Source organism: Natator depressus, chromosome 6, assembly GCF_965152275.1.
Source record: "Natator depressus isolate rNatDep1 chromosome 6, rNatDep2.hap1, whole genome shotgun sequence".
Lineage (NCBI taxonomy): Eukaryota > Metazoa > Chordata > Testudines > Cheloniidae > Natator > Natator depressus.
Genome location: NC_134239.1, coordinates 20,069,355 through 20,091,503, shown reverse-complemented (window position 1 = coordinate 20,091,503; position 22,149 = coordinate 20,069,355). Strand labels below are relative to the sequence as shown.

General features: G+C 44.5%; 1 protein-coding gene across 1 annotated transcript in view; it reads right to left on the bottom strand.

The window, feature by feature from the left end:
- Positions 1-22,149, bottom strand: part of LOC141989734 (solute carrier family 9 member C1-like) — a 293,130-nt gene that overhangs the window by 231,461 nt on the left and 39,520 nt on the right. Inside the window, exons 5-6 of the mRNA XM_074956659.1 lie at positions 13,282-13,398; positions 10,609-10,770 (exon numbers count right to left, since the gene is read on the bottom strand). Of these exons, the coding sequence (XP_074812760.1) occupies positions 10,609-10,770; positions 13,282-13,398 (279 nt within the window). The remainder of the gene's footprint in view (positions 1-10,608; positions 10,771-13,281; positions 13,399-22,149) is intronic.

The following is a 22,149-nucleotide window of genomic DNA, read 5'->3' as shown; positions in this document are numbered from 1 at the left end:
GGGTTCTGTGTGGGGTGCTGGACAGCTGTGGTGGGGCTGTGGGCAGGTGGGCACTGGGCAGGGGTGGTGGTGTGCACAGCACTGTACATTTGTGTCAAATGTGTGGGGATGCTGGGGGGCTCTGTGCATAGTGGGTTCAGGGGGTGCAGGCCAGGGGAGCTGTGTGGCTCTCTTTTCCGCCCCCACACTCACCCAGTGTGTCCTGATATTTCACTCTTGCAATCTGGTCACCCTATTTACGGGCGACTTTTGACATTGTTCGCCCGCCATCTACCAACACAGCCAGATTCTACTAGCTGGCAAGGGGGGGGGAAAAGAAAGGAGGGCAATGAATCGTATCCCTCCCCGCCAGCATTTCAAACGTGGAACGTTTATCACGTTGGGACGGTCGGGAGGAGGGGACCCACACATCTCCTTGTAGTCTGATCATTTGGCTGTGTACAAACCCAAGTACGTGCGAATAAGTCAAAATGCTTGCCTGTAGTTGCTAAGGAACTGCAAAGATTTCCCAGAAATGAACAAAGGTAAGTGTTGTTTTCGTGATTGAAATCTTTCAAAGGCATTGGACTTCATATATTTACTTGTGATGTTTTACCATTTTCCCGTGGTTTTTTGCTGCAGATACACGGACGTGATCAGAGCTATGCACAAACTTCCAGTATCTTGATCTGAATGATCTCCCGTTTGCCCTTTTGTCGAGTCACGCTGTTAAGCACATTGAAATAGTAGCCATATAATAAAAGTATTAATTTTAAATAAACCAATCAGGTAAAAAATCAATCCCAAAATGTCACTGTCTAGAGGTCTAAAGCATAAAAGAACAGGGACTTCATTTAAATCTGGATGGCTGGATGAGACTATAAAGACGGTTACACTGAAGTTACATAATGTAATGCCTGTTAAACTTTGTGAAATATTCACATATAATGAGGACGAGTGGCTTGTGTATATTGTCGAGATGCCAGAGCTCCGGGAGAATTTTCAACAGAAAGAATGTGGAACAATGTATGGAAGTTGGATTTCTTAAAGCGTCAGATTTCTTAAATCTGTCAAATAAGTCTCATATAGATGGTGTCACACGACTTAGAAACAAAAACCCTTCCTTACGGAGCGGATTGCTTAGCATGATTCTTGAAAGTCCAGCGGAAAAGCAGAGGAGGCAAACTAATCTTGAACACAAGCGCTCACACCCAGAAGAAATCAAGGTACTTATCGAAAATGTGTCGTTGGCTATTAAAATGAACAGCTCAATGCTTTCTGTTCAGGATATTAATGACCGTATAGAAAAGTATGTGCACAAACCAGCGAGCTGGAGAAGTAAAAATTATGTTTTTGAATTTCTTGAAATTATCAACTGAATTGTCCAAAATGACCTCATGCATGAAATAGCATCGGCAATGTTTCATACTGTAGCTGTTGACGAAAGCACTGATATATCCATTAACAGATACTTGATACTCTAAATATAGATCCATAAATTCTGCAGAATATAAAACGTCGTTTGCTGGACTATTATGATTGCAAGAACGTGATGCTGTTTCAATCGTGTCTGCAATCAAAGAGTTTTATAAAAAACACCAACTTGATTTAATGAAAACGGTCATGTTCACATCTGATGGTGCCTCCATGATGTTGGGCAAACTCAATGGTGTGGCAGCTCAGCTGAAACGTGATATTCCACACTTAGTCCAGCAACATTGCATTGCACACCGGGAAGACTTGGGGATTTCCGATGCATGGAAAGAGGTCAAGCTGATAAGAGATATCGAAACCTTAATGAGAACTGTCTACACGGTGTTCTGTCGGTCATCCAGGAGAAAATGCAAACTTCAGGAAATAGTGGATGCTTCTGAATGCGAGGCAGTGGCTTTCAGGCCACTCAATGAAGTGCGCTGGTTATCTAGGCACTTTGCACTTTGAGCAATTATTTGCAACTATAATCCTCTTCTGGAATATTTTGAGGAAGACGAAGATACTGATCCAATTTCTAAATACTGCCACAAAAAGCTGAATACCATGGAATACCAAATAACATTAGAAGTTTTGAACCATGTTTTGTCGGAGCTGGCTTCACTATCCACGCTGCTCCAGAAAAGGGGCCTTACACCTCTTGAAGCATTTCACCTTATCCTAGGTAAACTGAACAAGATCAGAAGACAGTACCTTGGAGATTCAGTCTTATGGAGTGACAAAGTTAAGGCTCTCTTAGATATGAGCTCTCAAGAAAATAATGAAATTGATACCAGTTCCATAATAACTTTCATAAACATCTTGTGTGCACATTTTGCAAACAGGTTTCCAAAGGATGAAGTCCAGGAGTGGTCCACTCTTGATTGTGCAGCAATAGTTAAGTGTGACTTCAATTTTGGAATTCATCAGGTCAAATCCCTATGTTCAAAATACAAAGACTTGCCGAAGAGATTGTTATAGTCAGCCAGTAAGTTGACTTCAAGTTTGCAGTAGCCGAAAGAATCAAAAGCCAATTGGTTTTAAGTTTCCCGGATATGGTGACATTTGCGCACCAGAACGAACAGTTTCAGGATCTTGCAAAGTTGATGGATATTGCAGGAACATTCCTAGCATCAAGTGCAGACTGTGAGCATGGCTTTAGCTTAATGAACACTCTAAAAAACAAACTACGGAATCATTTACAAGTAGATCATTTGGACATACTGATGTGTATAAAGAGTTACCAGCTGGATGGAGGACTGATGGATCTGGACAGAGTTTATATTGAATGGGCAAATGAAAAAGATCGCAGGGAAAAACCATAAGGTTAGTTTAGCAGTCTTTGACATTTCGACCAATAAGGAAATTAAAATGCATTTGTAATTACATATCTTATTCTTGGCTGATAATCATTTATTGGTATATTTTAGGAAAATTTTAAATTTAAAAAAGAAAAAACTTTTTCTTTTTTTTACGTTTGATGTCTCTATCTAAAAACCCATATAAATTGACACATATTGCAAATTAAAACATTTTAAATGTATAAGCATTTTACTCGCTTGGGCGCATTTGCTTCATGGCCCACAAATTTGAACTCTGCTTCAAAAATTTGCACAGAAGAAATTTCTTGTGCACATGGCCTGTCAAAAATTAGAGGGAACATTGCCCTCGACAGCAGGAATATCGGTAAAAACACATAGAGTGTTACATCCCATTTGGAAAGGAAGGCATCCCCTAGTGATCAGGGTCCCAGGCCTGCTCTTGAGCAAAAGTATGAGCTTTTTCAATTTTGTGCTGTAGGAAACAGGTCAATGGATGGGAAGCCCCATTGTTGGAATATGGACTGTAGGACTGTGTTGTTTAGTTCCCATTCGTGATTGTGGGAGAACTGTCTGCTCAGTGTATCCGCAGTCATGTTCTGATAGCTGGGAAGGCAGGAGGCTGAGATGTTTATGTTGTGGCATATGCACCAGTTCCACAGCCTCATGGCCTCAGTGCATAGGAACTGGGATTGGGATCCTCCCTGTCAATTTATATAGAACATGCAGACGATGTTATCAGTCATCACACCTACTGTTTCGTTCTTTATCAGTGGGAGGAAGTGGAGGCACACATTGCAAACAAAACATAGTTTGAGTAGGCTGATGTGTAACTGTGTCTCCGCCAAAGATCATCTCCCCTAAATGGCATGGTGTTCCAGGTGAGCACCCCAGCTAATTAATGAGGCATCCGTTGTAATCAATATGGATGGCGGGTCTTGGTGGAAGGGGATCCCCGTGGATACATGCTCTGCATGTATCCACCACAGAGACTTTTTGATCTCTGTGGGCACTGTCAGGCTGCTGTTCAAGATGTGTTTCTTCGGTATGTAAATAGAATGTAGCCAGCTTTGTAGGCAGCGCATGTGCAGTTGTTCATGTTTTACCAAAAAAGTAGTGGCTGCCATACGTCCTAGTATCTGTAGGTAGGTATTGTGACAAAGTTCCTCCTCTGCCTTGGTGGGTCCTGTGCTTATTGGCGGATTTTCTCGCCTCAGAGGTACACGGCAGCCCTCAGTTTGGCCACTTTTGTGGCTCAAATCTGCAGTTCACTCAGTTAGCCTCATCACTGGCCAGCATGGGGAAAGGAAGAAGAACAATCCCCGCAGTCTCTGCTGATCCACCTAGTGGATCGGGGAATAGGTCAGAGACCTTCCCCTCTGGTGGAACCCACAGCCAGTTCAACTCCTCCGGTATCAAGTAGGGAGTTGGGGGGATGGAGGGAACCAGGGCCCACCCTCTACTCCGGGTTCCAGCCCAGGGCCCTGTGGATTGCAGCTGTCTACAGTAGCTCCTGTAACAGCTGAGTGACAGCTACAACTCCCTGGGCTACTTCCCCATGGGCCTCCTCCCAACACCTTCTTTATTCTCACCACAGGACCTTCTTCCTGATGTCTGATAATGCTTGTACTCCTCAGTCTTCCAGCAGTACGCCTTCTCACTCTCAGTTTCTTGCACCTCTTGCTCCCAGCTCCTCACACGCACCACAAACTGAAGTGAGCTCCTTTTTAAAACCTAGGTGCCCTGATTAGCCTGCCTTAATTGATTCTAGCAACTTCTTGATTGGCTGCAGGTCTTCTAATCAGCCTGTCTGCCTTAATTGTTTCCAGAAAGTTCCTGATTGTTCTGGAACCTTCCCTGTTACCTTACCCAGGGAAATGGGACCTACTTAACCTGGGGCTAATATATCTGCCTTCTATCACTCTCCTGTAGCCATCTGGCCCAACCCCATCACAGTATGTGCCAATATGCATGGACTCTCCATAGCTACCAAAATAAGATTCGTCAATGTCAAGAATCTGTTCATCAATAGTGATACTCTGGCCTCTGTGGAGTCAAGGTGTGCTCTGATGAAGTCCAATTGTTATATAGGGACTAGGGTTGATTTCTATTAACTTTATCTGTAATCCTAGGCTCTGAAAGAGCTCAATAGTCTTTTGAGTAATGTTGATTGCTCTGATTGAGTGAGGCCTCTTAGTAGTCAGTTGTTGAGGTATGGAAACATTATTATCCTGTTTGTGTAAGTGTGCCACCACTACTACACTCACAGTGCTGTGGAAAGGCCAAATGGTAGGACTCTGTATTGACAGTGATCCATTCCTAGTGTGAAACAAAGGAATCTTCTGTGAGCAGGATGTATTGTGATGTGGAAGTAAGCATCCTATAGGTCAATGGCTGAAAACCAGTCCCCCTTTGCTAGCACAGGTACTATCGTGGCCAGTGTAACCATCTTGAATCTTTGGGCTTGTACAAACTTGCTGATCTCTCTGAGATTTAGAATCCCCTTTTCTTCTGTGTTAAGAAGTAATGGGCATAGAAACCTTTCCCCCTGTGTTGTGGAGGAACTTGCTCCATAGCACCTAACTGTAGAAGATGGTTTACTTCTTGTCGCACAAGGTGCTCGTGAGAAGGTTCCCTGAAGAGGGATGGGGGGGCGGGGGGTTGAGAGGTTGGTATTGAGGTGAAAGGGATGGAGTAGCCTGATACTGTGGACAAATGGGCCCTAGAGATCATACTAATTGATGCCCAGACATGGTAAAAATCGCGTAAATTGGCGACCCAAGACCTGGCTGGTCATCAATATTTGAGCAGTCAGGTGAGGGAGGTCATTCAGACCCTCGACCAAATTTTCAAATTTGTTGCTTAGCTAATGCAGATTGTGATGTAGAGGGCTGGGTCTGAGATGCTCTACGTCTCTGGGGCTTCTGTCTTTGCCTCTGAAGATGTATTGTCTTTGTTGATATGGGAGTGAGGTGTCCCTGCCATGTTGGTATGGTTGATATCGTCTCCGTTTCATTGCAGGTGTGCATATCCCAAGAGTACAGAGGGTTACCTAAGAGTCTTTCATAGAGTGGAGGACCTTGTCGGTTTTGGCAGAGAAAAGTTTTTCCCTGTCAAAGGGAAGATCTTCCACCTTTAATTGGAGGCCCTTCAGAATGCCTGATGGTTAAGGCTACGTTTTAGTCCCAGGTATTTTTAGTAAGTCATGGACAGGTCATGGGCAGTAAACAAAAATTTATGGCCTGTGACCTCTCTATGACTTTTACTATATACCCCTAACTAAAACTTGGGTGGGGGGTCCACAGGTGCTCTGGGAGGAGCGGTCCAGGGGAACCATGGGTGCTGGGGTAGGTGGCCTGGGGCCCTCTCTGGTGCTGGGGAGCGTGGGCCACAGTGCATGGCCAGGGACCCCCGGTGGTGCTGGGGGGGGGGGTTAGGATTGGCGGGGCTGGCAGGGGCTCCCTACTAAGCTCCACATGTCCCCGCAGCTCCTACGTGGCGGAGGGGCCAGGGGGCTCTGCGAGCTGCTCCTGCCACAAGCCCTGTTGTGCACGTCCCATTGGCCAGGAACCACAGCCAATGAGAGCCGCGGGGGCAGGGCCTATGGGCATGGGCAGCGCCTATGGGCATGGGCAGCATGCGGAGCCCCCTGGCTCCTCCTCCACCTAGGAGCTTCAAGGCCATGCCAGTGGGAGCCAAGCAGGCCTCCACCCCAAGGTAAGTGCCTCCCCCCGCCGGCACCTACCAACTCCCTGCCCCTAGCCCTGAGCCCCCCACACACACCCAAACTGCTGCTGGCCCCTGCAGAAATCACAGAGGTCACGGAAAGACACAGAATCCGTGACAGACTTGCAGCCTTACTTACGATTGCAGGCAGGATGCCCTGCACATTACAATGGCTATGGCTGTTCTTGCAGCAGTGTCTGCCACATCAAGGAACATTTGTAGTGTAGTTCTGGTGACATGTTGTCCCTAGGGGAGTAAACCTTTGAACTGTTCCCACCACTCCTCTGGAAGGTCACTAATAAAATAATTCAGTTTGCCATAGTTGCCATAGTCATATTTGGCCAGGAGCGTGCTGTAGTTTGCCACGCAGAACTGTAAGGTCTCAGAAGAGTAAACCTTTTGTCCAAACAGGTCGAGCCTCTTCCACTCCTGATCTGCGGAGTGGATCTATACTGTGGCTGTTTGCCGTGTTGGTTTGAGGCCTCCATTACCAGGAAATTGGGGGAGGGGTGAGAAAAAAAGGAAGTCTATACCCTTGGCAGGCATGTAATACTTCCTGTCCACCCTCTTACGTGTTGGTGGGACAGTAGCTGGTGTTTGCCAAACAGTCTTTCCTGACTCCATCAGGGCGTCATTTATTGGTAGCACAATTTTAGAGGTTTAAAGAGGTCTGGAGAATCTGGAGGAGTTTGTGCTGTGTGTCAGACACTTCCTCGAGTGGGATCTCCTGACTCTGTGCCACCCTTTTAAACAGTTTTTGGAACTGGTTAAAATCATCGGCAGTGGTGGGAGTATTATGGTTTCATCCGGTGATGAGGAGTTATGCGCAGGTGATATCATGTCCTGCTCTGTGACCTCCTCCTTCTCATCCTCCATTTCTTCATGGACATCAGAGGTCTCCTGTATGCAGCATGGTGGTGGCAATCTTATCTCAGCTCTAAGTGGGGTCGGATGTCAGTTGTAATGTGCCCTGTATGCTGCCCATGGGTCTCAGGGTGGCCACTGCATAAGAAAAGGCATGGGTGGGCACATCCATGGCTGTCCTCTTGCCCATATTGGGCCCTTGAGTTCATGGGTCCCAAAGGTGGTCTGTTTTCGATAGGTGAAGAGTGGCACGAAGAGAAAGCAACCTCTTCCTGTTTGTCATCCTCATTGTTAGAGGATGGCGGGGCAGTGGGTGAGGCTGATTGCTCCAGTGCTGTATGCTCTGGGGAGCCATCGGTGCCGAAGAGCAGTGAGAGAGGTACTGAGGATACCATGATGTCTTTCTGGTGTAGAAACTGATGTGGTGCCTTCGATTTTGTTATCGATGTCAGTATTTTAGACAGTACCATGGACGCTGCCGACGGTTTGCGACCTGACATGCTCGGTGCGGACGATGCCGTCTTTGCCCTCTGTCGGTGCCAAGGAAGTCGTCGGCACTAGTGGTGGTGGCACAGCCATTGGTGAGGGTTTCAGAGCTGTGTATTTCACCAGTGTTGTTGGTGCCGTAGAGTAGGAGGAAGGTTTAGATGTGCGCCTCGACTCCTTCTCTTTCCAATGGAGTTCCAGTGTGGATGGTGCCAGAGGTGCCTGGTGCCTCAAAGGTGCTTACGTGCAAAGTGGTTGGCACTGAGGACAGCGACCTAGCAGGAGACCATTTCTTTTTAGTCTCTGCGCTGAGGTCATAGCTCTTTTCCTCGATCTTTTTGAGGAATAAGCCTTGTGCGTCACTGAGGGTGATGTACCTGGGAGTCTTTTGCCCTGGGTCAGAGGCTGGTCGGAAAGATTTCTCCATCAGAATGAGCTTCAGATGGAGGTCTTGATCCTGTCTAGCTCTGGCCTTCAAAGTACTGCACCGAGTGCACTTCTGGGGGACCTATGACTCACCAACGCAGTGGACACAGAGGGAATGACCATCAGACAGGTATAGCATCTCAGCAGGTGCCACATCTTTTAAAACCTGGAGAACCAGGCATTGTTGAATGGGGTTGAATGTTTCCTGCTCTGAGGCAAGAAGAAGAAAAAAATTAAGTAACTAAGACTAATGAAGACTAACTAAATTACTAACAACTATACTATGAAACTTAAAACTATTTCTAACTACTTTTTCTAGGTTTGTCACAGATGTTGGAACACCGCTATGGAACTCCGTCTCAGGCTAGGGCAATTGAGAAGGAACTGATGGTGTCGAGTCGCACATACAATAGATGAGGTGCCAACGGCGCTGCAAGACAACCACGGCACATGCACAACCCCGATGGACACTGCTGCTGAAATTCTCCAATCAACGGCACAGGGGTGCACAGACACCTGAAATGGAGCACCCACAGAGACATCATTCGAAGAAGAAGAATATCTTTCTACGTAAAAAACGTACTGTGCATAGTTTTCAAATTTAAATAGATTTCTCTCTTACCTGAAAATGGTATTTCTGTAATGGACAATGTCAGTCTCTAACCAGAAGACAGTTTTGCTTAAGTCACTCTTGAACAAGCAGAAATGACTAGTGAAAGAGCAGAAGTTCTGACCACCAATACAGGTGATCTAGCAGCCTCACCCATGAATGCTATTTAACTCACAATAAAGTATATTTGTAAGTTGAGAGGGAAGAGGCACTTGGCTGGAGTGAGAAATGGTTAAAGAAGAGTAAGAAAATCACACCCAAGTTTTGCTTAAGTGAAGCACTTAACCAACGATAATACAACAGAATAAAAACTTGAAGTTGAAACTACATATAAAGAAAAAGTGATTGGCCTCAGTGAAAAATATTTCAGAAATAGGACAAACAACAAATAAGCACACTAACAGTGCACCACAGTACAACAGAATAATTATCTTATTGACTCTTTATAGATAAGAAAACCTCTCTCTTCTCTGAATGGGTAAAATCAATCTCTGACTTAAGGGGATCTATGCACTATTCACTCAACAACAACAGGGCAAGAAAATTTCTCAAGATCAGAAGTTAAAACAGCCTTGAAAAAAGCTGTATCAGCACAAACACAAGTGTCTATAGTGTCAGTGACCCAGAGCATTATACATATCACTGATACATATTATGATTCACCTGAAAAAAATATTTTTGTGGGCTTTTAGCCTCTGAGAATAAATGGACAAATTCTCATGAACCCCGAGCCTCTATGTTCTATTTATATAAAGTTGTATGGCCTTTTAAATGTTTTGAATATGATGGCACCCCTTTGACAGAGGCTGGAGCTGTGAATTACCTCTGAAAGCACTGTGCATCATAGTTGAGAGGTTTGACATGGAACAAAGACTCCTACCCAGGCCTGGATGCACTACCTTGTCCACCTGATTTGAAGCACACCAAGACTACAGAAAGATTGAGCCTCATATCTAAATTCTGCAGTTTCATTGTCTACTTATAGCTCTCCAAAAGTGACATAAGCAAAAAAAAGTGTTATGTAATATACTGACTGTCCATGTGAGGCCATCTATTTGCACTGAAAACTTTATGTGGCCATTTTGCAAACACCATACGTAATATTTTGTAATCTTTTTTCTTTTGAAAAGAATATAATTTAATATATAACTAATCGTGTTAAACTTATATAATAAAATAAAAACTATGTACAACATAGCCTTGTTAATGTTAGTATGAGAACAGTAAAACTTTCATTTACTGACCTGCAGTGCTTAAAATTGTTTAACGGTTTACATTTTTCCAGTTATTAGTTTTAATTCCTCTCTACCCTGCAAAATTGGACTCATGGTAACTAAGGCACCTGGATTTACAGGCAGACAGATATAAGAAATTATATACAATTTTAAGATGCTTCTTTAGTGTAATATTAAAGTTAAAATAAAAGCAGTCAAATGCAAAGTAACAATGCAGAATTTAAGGTTCTCAATACAACATTAACCTGGTCACATAACATTTATGTTTTTGATTATTTATTCCTAGGTTTACATGTTAAATATGTAATTTACCGTATTTCTGTTTATGCTGTTAAATGTGTCACACATGGCTAGGTTAACATCACTGTAATGTAACATTTTTGTTAGTAAATAAATGTATATTTGAATACACATAACAAAAAAAACCCCTCAGAAAATCAGGTTCAGTTTTGTTTAGTTGAATTAGTAGGGGCACAGTTATTCCTTATCTTACCAATGAAGAAAATCAGGTATGTCATTGAGAAGCTTAGAATTACTTCAGTTAATCCATCATTGAAGACATGAGACAGCCAATATATAACTATTCTTGAACTCAAAAATCCAAATATGGTACTTCCAAAAAATTTTAATACTAGTTTAATAACAATCTCTTTAGCTGTAAAAGGAGAAAATACGATTGAATTATAAATTAGTAATTCACTTTTTTTAAATGCATTAAAGTGGAGTTAAAATTTCTGTTGCACAAGAGTGACTTCTTGTCCCTATATCTTCTGGAATGCAAGACTTCAACACACCAAATTCAAACACTCAATAACTAGGAAATGCTCAGCTAAGCTCTCTCCACATATCTTCAAAAAGAACATAAGTTTGACAAGAAAAAAAGCCCACAGACTTATGAAAACCAGGAAAGATATTTGAGGACAAGAAAGTATTGTAGTACAACAGCAATCTTAATTAATTTTTGTAAGCAAATTTCCATTGTATTTTTAAATATGTGGATTAGCCAAGCTAGCAGAGGGTTCTGACATCTTTATCAAAAAATGAGTTTACTCTTTCATGGTTGGGCTATCAAATCTTTGCACGCAACATCAGATAATAATTTTAATCTTGCAGAGTTTAACTCCGGGGTCATCCAGAACAACAGCCCTCCAGAAAGAGTCACTGCTGGGGATGGGCTGCAAAGGTAAGAGCCTACCCACAGTTGAAAGTTTTAAAATTTAACGCCAAGCTCAACACTGACCACAGTTCTACTTCATCTCTAAAAATCCCTCCAAACAATCTGTCATGAGGTATAGGACTATGGTGACTACAGTGAACTATACATAAAACATCAAAGCTCAGAAACAAGAGTGCCATTAATCTTGGGGAAAATTGGAGCTCCAAAAACATGCTATAAAGCATAGTCAATGTTGTCAATTAAAAAAAGTTACATAAAACTGACAATGGGACCAAACATTCCATTTGAGGTCCTCCTGATGACCTCCAACAGGGAGGTGATTGGAAACACAAGATCCTTCAGAGTCTTTAAAAGATAAATACACTCTCCATAACAAAAATGATGAAAAATCAATTCGTCTGGTCCCCTCCTCTAAACAGCCACAATAGGGTAAGAGCTGTGGTGGCCAGGCTCTTATAAACCTCCTAAGATTCAGAAGCACTGGTGGGTCCCCTATGATGATTTGGGAGCTTTGTCTGTCCAAATTATGAATTCTGGTTGACAAAATGAAATTTTATAATAAAATCACTGTAACATGAATGCCTCTCTCTCTCTCTCTGTTTCTACCATGTCTTACCAGCCTGAAAAGCATGTCTTCCTCAGACTGAGGATAACAGGAAGGTACTTTGAACAACCCTATTCAGGCGCAAACACTCAAATAACACGTGACCTCAAGCTTAAGAAAACCAATTTTATCCAACCCCTCTGCAGGGATGGGGGGGGCTAGGCGGGGGGAAGTTTGGAGCAGTAGAAAGTTACCAAAAGACACAAGAAAGGAAGCAGATGTTGGAAGTGGGGCATACAAACAAGGGAAAGCAACACAGGAAGAGGAAGCACATGGAAGAAAAGAGCATAGTCATAGGAGCTGGGGGAAGAGAACTTCATGAAGGAGAAGCACCCCAGAGTGAAGAAGCCTGGGTGAAGCAGCGAACCCTGTCTGCTTTGCTGGACACATATGGTCACCCCTAAGGACTTCCATGGGAAGGGTGAGCTAGGAAGGGTGTATTGCAGTTGGAATGTTTATTCTTTTCTAAATAATTTGTTCTCTCTTGTGCTTTATATGATTAAGGAAATAAGCAAATGTGTTAGACTCTGTGGAAAGTTTATCCATGTGTGTTATATGTTTTGCAATTACTATGAGCCTCCAGAAAGAGTTAAACTAAAGCTTACAGCTTGAGGTAGAGTTCTGGAAGAGGATATATTTAAGTATGAGGGAGTCTGAAGGGTTAATCCTATGTGCCAGGGGGGAGGGAGGCAGCTGGACAGCGGATTACAGTTCTCAGAAAGGAGAATTAGACAGAATTTGCACCTTGAGGATGTGGCTAGGGGACCCCAGATTAGAGCAGTGCCTGGACTCTATGCAAACTTTGGAGTCTTAAAACACCCAAGGATCCAGAGGCTTGGATCTCCTCACAGCAGTCTGGAGGGTGGCCAACAGAGAGCGCCCAACTGGATCTTTGAAACTCCCAATGAGCTTAAAGTTGGACATGTAAATGTGTCTTCCAAATAAGCCCCACTCACAATCCACTGACAAAAATCTGATTCTTGCAACACACATGCTCAGCCCAATGGCCACACCCTCTGGCTCCCCAACTGCTATAAATCAATTTATACAGCGTCAATTCTAAAATGTCCAAATTTGAAATTTCTGAGGCAACAGGAAATATGAAAAACAAGGGGTTTATTTTAACCCAGATAGTTTTACTGAACTGTTTAACATTATAAAAATGAGTATCATTCAGTACTGTTATGCATCTTTACTTCTGAATGTTTTAAATATATTTTATTTATTTTAAATATATTTTATCCTGTCTCAAAAGTGTCAATTTGTCAGAGAATTTTGTGTGTGTTTACCAGAGAAATCAGAGTTTTGTTGCATAACTAGGATCTCACAGGTCTCAGAATAACAGGATCAAAAGAGAATAAATATTATGGAAAATATTGCCTTACCAAATTCAGCATGTTGGTCAGATATAAGATCCCTGTAAAGTTCAAACACAATTGCAGTGGTAGCATCATTGAATAAAGACTCTCCTTTAATTAGATTAATGACGATTTTTGAAAGACCTTAAAAACAGAAAATAGAACAAACTATTATGTGAAACTCTTCTACTACACTAATGAAAATTAGGGGGTTAGCTACATGAAAATTGCACCAATTCAACCTAAGGTGTAATTTTAATCCACTTTAAGTAAACCTGCTGCACAAAAGGCTGTGTGGACACACTTTTTTCAACTTAAACAAAATTTATTTCAATTTAGTTTAAGTTGATTTGGAACAGGTTTAAGTTAAATCAGAATAAGCCACTCTTACAATGAAATGAGAGTGTCTGCAAAGGGATTTGCAATAGTTTAACTAAATCAGTTTAAAACCAATTTAAGTTAAACTGGTGCAACTTCTGCATGTGGACAAGACCTAAGTTACTTACCCATAAGTGGCATTTCTCTGGATTTCCACAGATTCACGTTCTTAAAGTCAAATACCAAGCTATGAAAATTAGAAATAACTTGAGGTAATCTGAGTTTGTATAATCAACAGGCACATATGCTGATGCAGAAAATATATTTCCAGAGTATCTGCATAGAATCAATAACTTGGAAGATAAGTAGGAAGGTGGCTACATAAATGGAGGTTACTTGCCTATAACCAGAGTTCTTCAAGATTAGCCTCTGCATATTCACATTTGTGGGATCAAGTTGCCGGCATCACAAGCTTCCAGCACCTTCTGGAAAGCAGTGTCGGTTGGGGCTATTCACCCTCTTCCCCCTCCCATCCTGGAGGGTTCTGAAGGTATGAACAATGAGGATGGCCTCAACTGCCCTTCAGTTCCTTCCAATAATTTGGGAATTCCTAACCTGAAACTCCAAGGAAGGGGGCATAGAGCACAAAGTGTGACTATGCAGAGGCTCATCTCCAAGAATTCGTTACAGGTAAGTATAGAACGATTACTGCCGGATAGTAACTGTGGTTCTTTGAAATGTTCTGCACATGTGAATTCCACTGATGGTGTCCATGTGCCCCAGCACAGAAGTTCAGAAAGTTTTCATTAGCAGCATTCAGTACATGTCATGCATGTGACCAGTCCTACAAGAAGAAGGGTAGAATAAGTGTAGATAGCCAGAGTTTGGAGCCCCGGGAAAATAGAGGACGACTTGCAAAAGATTACAAGTAAGAAATGAAGACAAGAAGACTTACAGCCAGAAAGAACAGGAGGAAGGCCGAAGAATTGCACCAACACCAGGAAGAGGCAAATTTACATGACTGGGAACTCCCTCCTAAGAACAGACAGGCCTGCCACCGGAGTGGATCTGGAGAACAGAAGGGTATGCTGTCTATTGGGAGCTAAAATATGTCTGACAAAGTTCCTCCTCTGCCTTGGTGGGTTCTGCGCTTTGTGGTGGATTTGCTCGCCTCAGAGTTTTACGGCAGTCCTCAGTTTGGCTCCTCTTGTTAGTGGCACAAACCTGCCGTTCACTTGGCTAACCTCATCACTGGCCAGCATGGGGAAAAGGAGAACAATCCCTGCAGTCTCTGCTGGCCCACCTAATGGGTCGGGGGGCAGGCCAGAGACCTTCCCCTCTGGTGGGACCCACAGTCCAGATCAACACCTCTTATATCAACTAGGGAGTTGGGGTATGGGGGGGAACCTGGGCCCATCCTCTGCTCCGGGTTCCAGCTACAACTCCCAGGGCTACTTCCCCATGGCCTCCACCCAACACCTTCTTTGTCCTCACCACCAGACCTTCCTCCTGATGTCTGATAACGCTTGTACTTCTCAGTCCTCCAGCAGTATGCCTACTCACTCTCAACTTCTTCTGCGCCTCTTGTTCCCAGCTCCTCGCACACACCTCACTAACTGAAGTGACGTCCTTTTAAAAACCAGGTGCCCTGAATAGCCTGCCTGTCCTAACTGATTCTGGTAGCTTCTTAATTGGCTCCAGGTGTCCTAATTAGCCTGCCTTAATTGGTTCCAGCAACTTCCTGATTGTTCTGGAACAGCCCATTATCTTACTCAGGGAAAATGGATCTGCTTAATCTGGGGCTAATATATCTGCCTTCTATCACTCTCCTGTAGCCATCTGGCCTGACCCTGTCACATATGGAATGCAGACATGAGGCTGAAGAGGCTCCTAATGGGAGCAGGAAAGAATCCACTGATTGTCCCTCATGTGGGAACAAATTATACTGATAGATTCTCAGTGAAATGAATCAAGGAAGACTTCACCAGGGTGGGGAAAATACTTAAAGATATGGATGCTCAGGTGATCTGCAGTGGAATCCTACCCATCCCTAGAAAAGGACAGTGAAAGCGTGACACGATTATAATTAGGACCCTACAAAATTCACAGCCATGAAAAAAGCGTCACGGGCTGTGAAATCTGGTCTTTTGTATGCTTTTACCCTATACTATACAGATTTCACAGGGGAGACCAGTGTTTCTCAAATTGGGAGTCCTGACTCAAAACGGCATTGCAGGGGGATCAAAAGGTTATTTTAGGGGGGTGTCATGGTATTGCCACCCTTACTTCTGTGCTGCCTTCAGAGCTTGGCAGTGAGAAAGCAGTGGCTGTTGGCCAGATACCCAACTCTGAAGGTAGTGCCTTGCCAGCAGCAGCGCAGAAGTAAGGGTGGAAATACCACATCATGCCACCCTTACTTCTGCGCTGCTGGTAGTGACAGCTCTGCCTTCAGAGCTGGGCTCCCAGCCAGCAGCCGCCGCTCTCCAACTGTCCAGCTCTGAAGGCAGCACCACCAGCAGCAGCTGCACAGAAGTAAGGGTAGCAGAACCGCAACCCTTCCCCCTTACAATAACCTTGCGACTCCCACACAACTCCTTTTTGGGTCAGGACCCCTACAATTACAACACCATGAAATTTCAAAAAGAAAAGGAGTACTTGTGGCACCTTAGAGACTAACCAATTTATTTGAGCATGAGCTGAAATCATGAAATTTACAATTTTAAAATCATATGACCATGAAATTGTCCAAAATGGGCCATGAATTTGGTAGGGACCTAGTTATAATGATCAATGGATGACTCAGACAATGGTGCTATAAAAAGGGCTTTGTGATGTTCAACCACTGGGAGGCATTCACAGATAGTCAACTGTTCTCATGGGATGGACTGCACCTGAATAAGGAGGAAAACAGATTTCTGGGATTGAGGTTGCCACAACTGATTAAAAGAGAACATTGCTCACCTTGTGCAATAAAGGGAGGTTCTGGCACTGTGAAACCAACCCCCCCTCAGTTCCTTCTCTATTGCAGAGTCTAGTAATAAAACTCCGAAGCAGAGGGAAGGAGGGAGAGTAGTGGAGTATTCACAGGGACACGCATCTCGAAGAACCTCCATTACTGCACAAGGTGAGTAACGTTCTCTTCTTTGAGTGATGCTCCTGTGCGTGCTCCACTTTAGATGACTTCAGAGCAGTGCCCTCCAGTGGAAGGAGCGTGCTTTGTAGTTGAAGTTGTAGCAGATGAAAGTACAGTGTGCTCAAACATAGTATCAGAAGATGCATGTTGTTGCAAAGCGCAATGCTGGGTAAATCTGTGTGGCGAAGCCCAGGTTCTGGCCCTAGATTTCTGTGATGGGAACATTATTAAGAAACACTATGAAGGCTGCCTGAGAGGCCTCTGGTAGAATGCATGCGGATCCCCCACAGGGGGTTGTCATTCATGCTGGAGGTAACACACTTTTATGCAGTTAAATATCCAGTTGGATAGACATTGTTTGGAAATGGCATTACCTTTTGATCATTCAGTGATTGAACAAACAGTTTTGGAGACTTATGAAAAGATTTTGTTCTATCAATGAAGAAGGCTATAGCCCTGAGGATATCCAGGGAGTGTAATCTGGACTGTCGCTTGTCCACATGTGGTTTAGGAAAAAATGTCAGTCAGTGTATTGGTTGGTTGAGGTGAAAGGATGAGACAACTTTAGGTAGGAACTTGGGATGCGGTCTAAGGGATACTTTATCTTTGAAAAAGATAGTGAAAGGTGGGTCGGTCATGATAGCTGCCAGTTCTCCAACCCTCCTGGCGGATGTAATGGCCACTAGAAATGCAACCTTCATGGAAAGGTGTAGCAGGGAGCTTATAGCCATGGTCTCAAAAGGGGGACTGGTGAGGGCATGGAGGACTAAGTTGAGGTCCCATAGTGGCGTGAGGTTCCGAACTTCCAGGTAGGAATTGGAGAGGCCCTTAAAAAAAGTGTTCAGGGAGTGGATGCGTAAATGTACAGAATCCATCTACTTTATGACGGAACGCTGTGATGGCTGACAGATGTACACCTATCAAACTTATGGAGAGGCCCGTCTGTTTGAGTTCCAGCAAATAGTCTAGAATGAGAGGTAAGGGGGCTGACAGAGGTGCAGTCTGTTTGCATTGGCACCATGAGTCGAATCGCCTCCACTTATGTATGTATGTGAGTTGGATAGTTGCCCTATGGCTGTTTAAGCCATGCAGTAGCCAAGGTTTGAGATGAAGTCTCCAGGGATCTGGATGGATAACGTGACCTGCGTCCTGCGATAGCAGCGAGGTAGAAGCGAGAGTATGCATGGTGGACAGATGGCCATGTGCAGAAGATAAGGGTACCATGTTTGTCACAACCATGTGGGGACTATTAGGATCACTCTGGATCTGTCTTGTTTGATCTTGTGAAGCATGCAGGCCAAAAGGGGGGTGAGAGGGGAGCATTCCACCTGATGAGGAAGGCATTGCCCAGAAAGTGTGGATCGAGTCCTGCTCTGGAGCAGAACTGGGGGCATTTGGTGTTTTGTGCAGTTGCAAAAATATCTATTGTTGGGAACCCCCATGTTGGAAAAATGTCTAGGATTAGACATTTCACATGTTCAGTTCCCACTCGTGATCATGATAAAACTTCCTGCTCAGGGTATTCTAACTGCCAGGTTGGTATGATGCTGTGACATGGACATTGTGCTTGATACACCACTGCCAAAGTCGCATGGCTTCCACGCAGAAGGAGTGCGATTGCGCTCCTTCTTGTCTACAAGCCATATTGTCCATGAGAATCTGCACCGTCTGGTCTCTGATTAGCTATAAGAAGTGGGAGCAAGTGTTCCAAACCACTCACAGTTCTAGCAGGTTTATATGAAAATGGGACTCCACTATGGACCATCAGCCCTGTATAGAGTGTGGTTGCAGATGTGCTCCCCACCCTAAAAGGTATGCATCCGTGGTGATAGTGAGCAACGGTGGATTCTGTAGGAAGGGCACCCCTCCCACCCTCGATGTTGTCTGGATTGGTCCACCATAAAAAGTAGTCTTTGATTGTATCTGGAATGGTGAGGCGCTTGTTTATACTGTGCCTGTGTGGGACATAATTTGTCTGGAGACTAGCTTGTAGACACCGCATATGTGGTCTTGCGTTTCGGACAACGAACGTCGTTGCGGCCATGTGGCCTAGAATTTATAGGTAAGTTCTGGCAGACTCTTGTGGGCTGTTTCGCACTGTGGAGATCAAGTTGGTTAGAGTCAGAAATCATTTTGTTGATAGGGAGGCAGTTGCCTCAAGGAAGTTGAGGTCTGCTCCAATATATTTCAGGTGTTGAACTGGTGTTAGAGTACATTTTTGTATGTTTATCTGAAGGCCTAACCTGGTAAACAGAGTTCTTGCGTGTTTGGTGGACTCCATGGCTGCCTGTAGTGTTGGTCCTTTCAGCAGACAGTCATCCAAGTAAGGAAATATCATGATTCCCTCCATGCGTAGATAGGCAGCTACTACGGCTAATACCTTTGAGAATTCCCAAGGCGCAGTGGAAAGGCCGAAACCGTAGAATTTTGTACTGGAAATGGCCCTGTACTACTGCAAATCGCAGAAAATTTCGATGTGAGGGATGAATGGGTATATGAAAATATGCATCCTGGAGGTTGAGGGCTGAGAACCAGACCCCCCTTCCTAATGCTGGGTTTATGGTGCCTAGTGTGACCATTTTGAATCACTGTTTTTTCACATATTTATTGAGTCGCCGTAGGTCAAGGTACGTCTCCAACCTCCTGTTTTATTCTGCGTGAGAAACTAGTAGGAATAGAACCCTTTCCCTCTATACTCGGATGGTACGGGTTCTTCTGCTCCCAGAGATATGAGGTGGGTTACCTCTTCTCACAGTAGATGTTTATGAGAGGGGTCCCCGAAGAGGGACGGGAAAGGGGGGTGAGTAGGGGGTTTGGAGGAAAGGGGGATGGAGTAACCAGTTTTGATAATTTTTAATACCCATCTGTCTGTTGTAATACTCTGCCAGATAAGGTAAAATGGAAATCAGGCGATCTCCAAATGTCTTGCAAGTTGTAGATGGTTCCTGCATTGAAAGAGAAGGGATTCTGGGGCCCTCAACCAGGGTTTCAAATTTGTTGTCTGGAAGTTAATGGCTAAGAGGTAGTATTCGAGGGAGCAGATTGTTGTCTCCTCGAGGTTTTCTGTTTCTGACCCTGATGGTCGTAGTATCTATTGTGTAGTGCGTACGGAGGGGGTCAGAATCTTTGAGGGGCTTGATAACAGCCCTGTCATATTTTGATCTTAGGTGTGTGGATGCCCAGAGATCGCAATGTCACCCTCGAGCCCATAAGAGTGTGTAAAAACTCATTGTTTTGTCCGCAAAAAGTTTGGATCCCTCAAATGATAAGTCCTCTATGGTTGACCGTACTGGCTTTGGGAATCCAGATAGATGGAGCCAGGAGGTTCTTCTCATAACAATCATGGTTGCTATGAATCTCACTGCTGAATGAAGGGCAGTGTGACAAAGTTCCTCCTCTGCCTTGGTGGGTCCTGCGCTTTTTGGTGGATTTGCTCACCTCAGAGGTTCACGGCAGCCCTCAGTTTGGCCACTTCAGCTAGAGGCTCAAACCTGTCATTCACTCAGCTAACCTCATCACTGGCCAGCATGGGAGAAACGGAGAACAATCCCTGCAGTCTCTGTGTCCCACCTAGTGGGTCAGGGACAGGTCAGATCGCTTTTCCAAATTAAATCTTCCATTCTGGTGTTTCTCATAGACCAGATCAACTCCTCCTGTGTCCGATCAGGAGTTAGGGGATTGAGGGGAACCCGGGCCCACCCTCTACTCCGGGTTCCAGCCCAGGGCCCTGTGGATAGCAGGTGTCTACAATGTCCCCTGTATCAGCTGCGTGACAGCTACAATTCCCTGGGCTACTTCCCCATGGTCTACCCCCAGCACCTTCTTTATCCTCACAGCAGGATCTTCCTCCTGAAGCCTGATCATGCTTGTATTCTTCAGCCCTCCAGCAGCACACCTTCTCACTCCCTGCTCCTTGCGCACTCCACCACTAACTGATGGGAGGTCCTTTTTAAACCAGGTGTCCTGATTAGCCTGCCTGCCATAATTGATTCTAATAAGTTCTTAATTGGTTCCAGGTGTCTTAATTAGCTTGCCTGTCTTAATTGGTTCAAGCAGGTTCCTGATTGCTCTAGGGCAGCCCCTGCTCTGGTCACTCAGGGAGCAGAAAACTATTCATCCAATGAGCCAGTATATTTGCCTTCTATCAGACTCCTGTACCCCACTGGTCTGGGTCTGTCACTGGCAGCTTGTAATGCTGTTCTGGTTATGAGTTGACCCTCTGTGATGATCAATTTGTACTGTTCTTTTTTGTCATCTGGAATAAAGTCAGTAAATTCAGAGAGACTTGCATAGCTATTTTGGTCATACTTTGCCAGTAAGGCTTCATAGTCAGCAATTCTTAACTGTAAGGTCACAGCTGAATATGCTTTGTGGCCGAAAAGCTTGAGCCATTTCCAGTCTGTGTCATACGGGGTGTTTCTGTAGTTATGTTGTCTACCCCGTTCATTGACTGCATCAATCACCAATGAATTTGGCGTTGGATACAAAAAGAGGAATTCAGTGCCCTTTGCATGTAGTAATTTTTATCAGACATCTTACAGATAGGTGGAATCGTTGCAGGGATTTGCCAGAGCAACTTCACAGGGTCCATAATTGCATAATTCAGGGGAAGGGCAATTTTAGATGAGGTCAATGCGTGTAATATAACTACTAACTTGTGTTGAGATTGCTGGACCTCTTCCAGAGTGAGATGTCCAGTGAAGTGGCAACTCTCTTGTAGAGGACTTGAAATTGTTTGGAATTATCATCTGTGGTGGGAAGTGGAGGCATAATTGTGTTGTCCGGTGAGAATGAGGAGAAGTGGACTTCAGGTGGATCGTCTTGGTCAGAGAATTCCTCCTCCTCTTCAACCCCCTGTTCAGAGGTGCCGGGCGGTCCCTGTGGTATTGGTAAAGGTGCTTGATGTGTGTCAGCTGTGGGAAGACTGACAGATACCCACAACAACAACAGGGTGTATGTTGCCATGGGTTCCAAAATGACCATTGTGGTTGGAAGGGCATAGTGGGCATCCAAGGTTGCCCGTATCACAGTTGGTTCGGAAGGTTTGTAGGGTAGCCCTTGTACAGAGGGGAGTGTGTGATGGGAGCAGCCACAGGGGAGGAATGTTGTGGAGTGCCCCCAGCATCCTCATCTCCATCTTCACTTGAGAACTGTGCAGCGGAAAGAGATGGAGAGCTGGGTTGACTAAGTACTGAGGGTACCAAGGTACCATCGGTGCCGAGGATGGGAGACTCCAGTACTGACAAGACAGAGAGGTCTTTGTGGCAGAGGAATTGATGCGATATGCCCGGTATCTGTACCGTTGGTGTAATAGGAAATGGTACCGTATGCTGAAGACAGCTTGTTGAAAATGCTGTGTTACTGGACAGTGAGATGGTGGCAGCATTAGTAGCAGGGGCACTGAGATGCTCAGTACCAGTGGTACCGCAGCATGGGGTTTCATT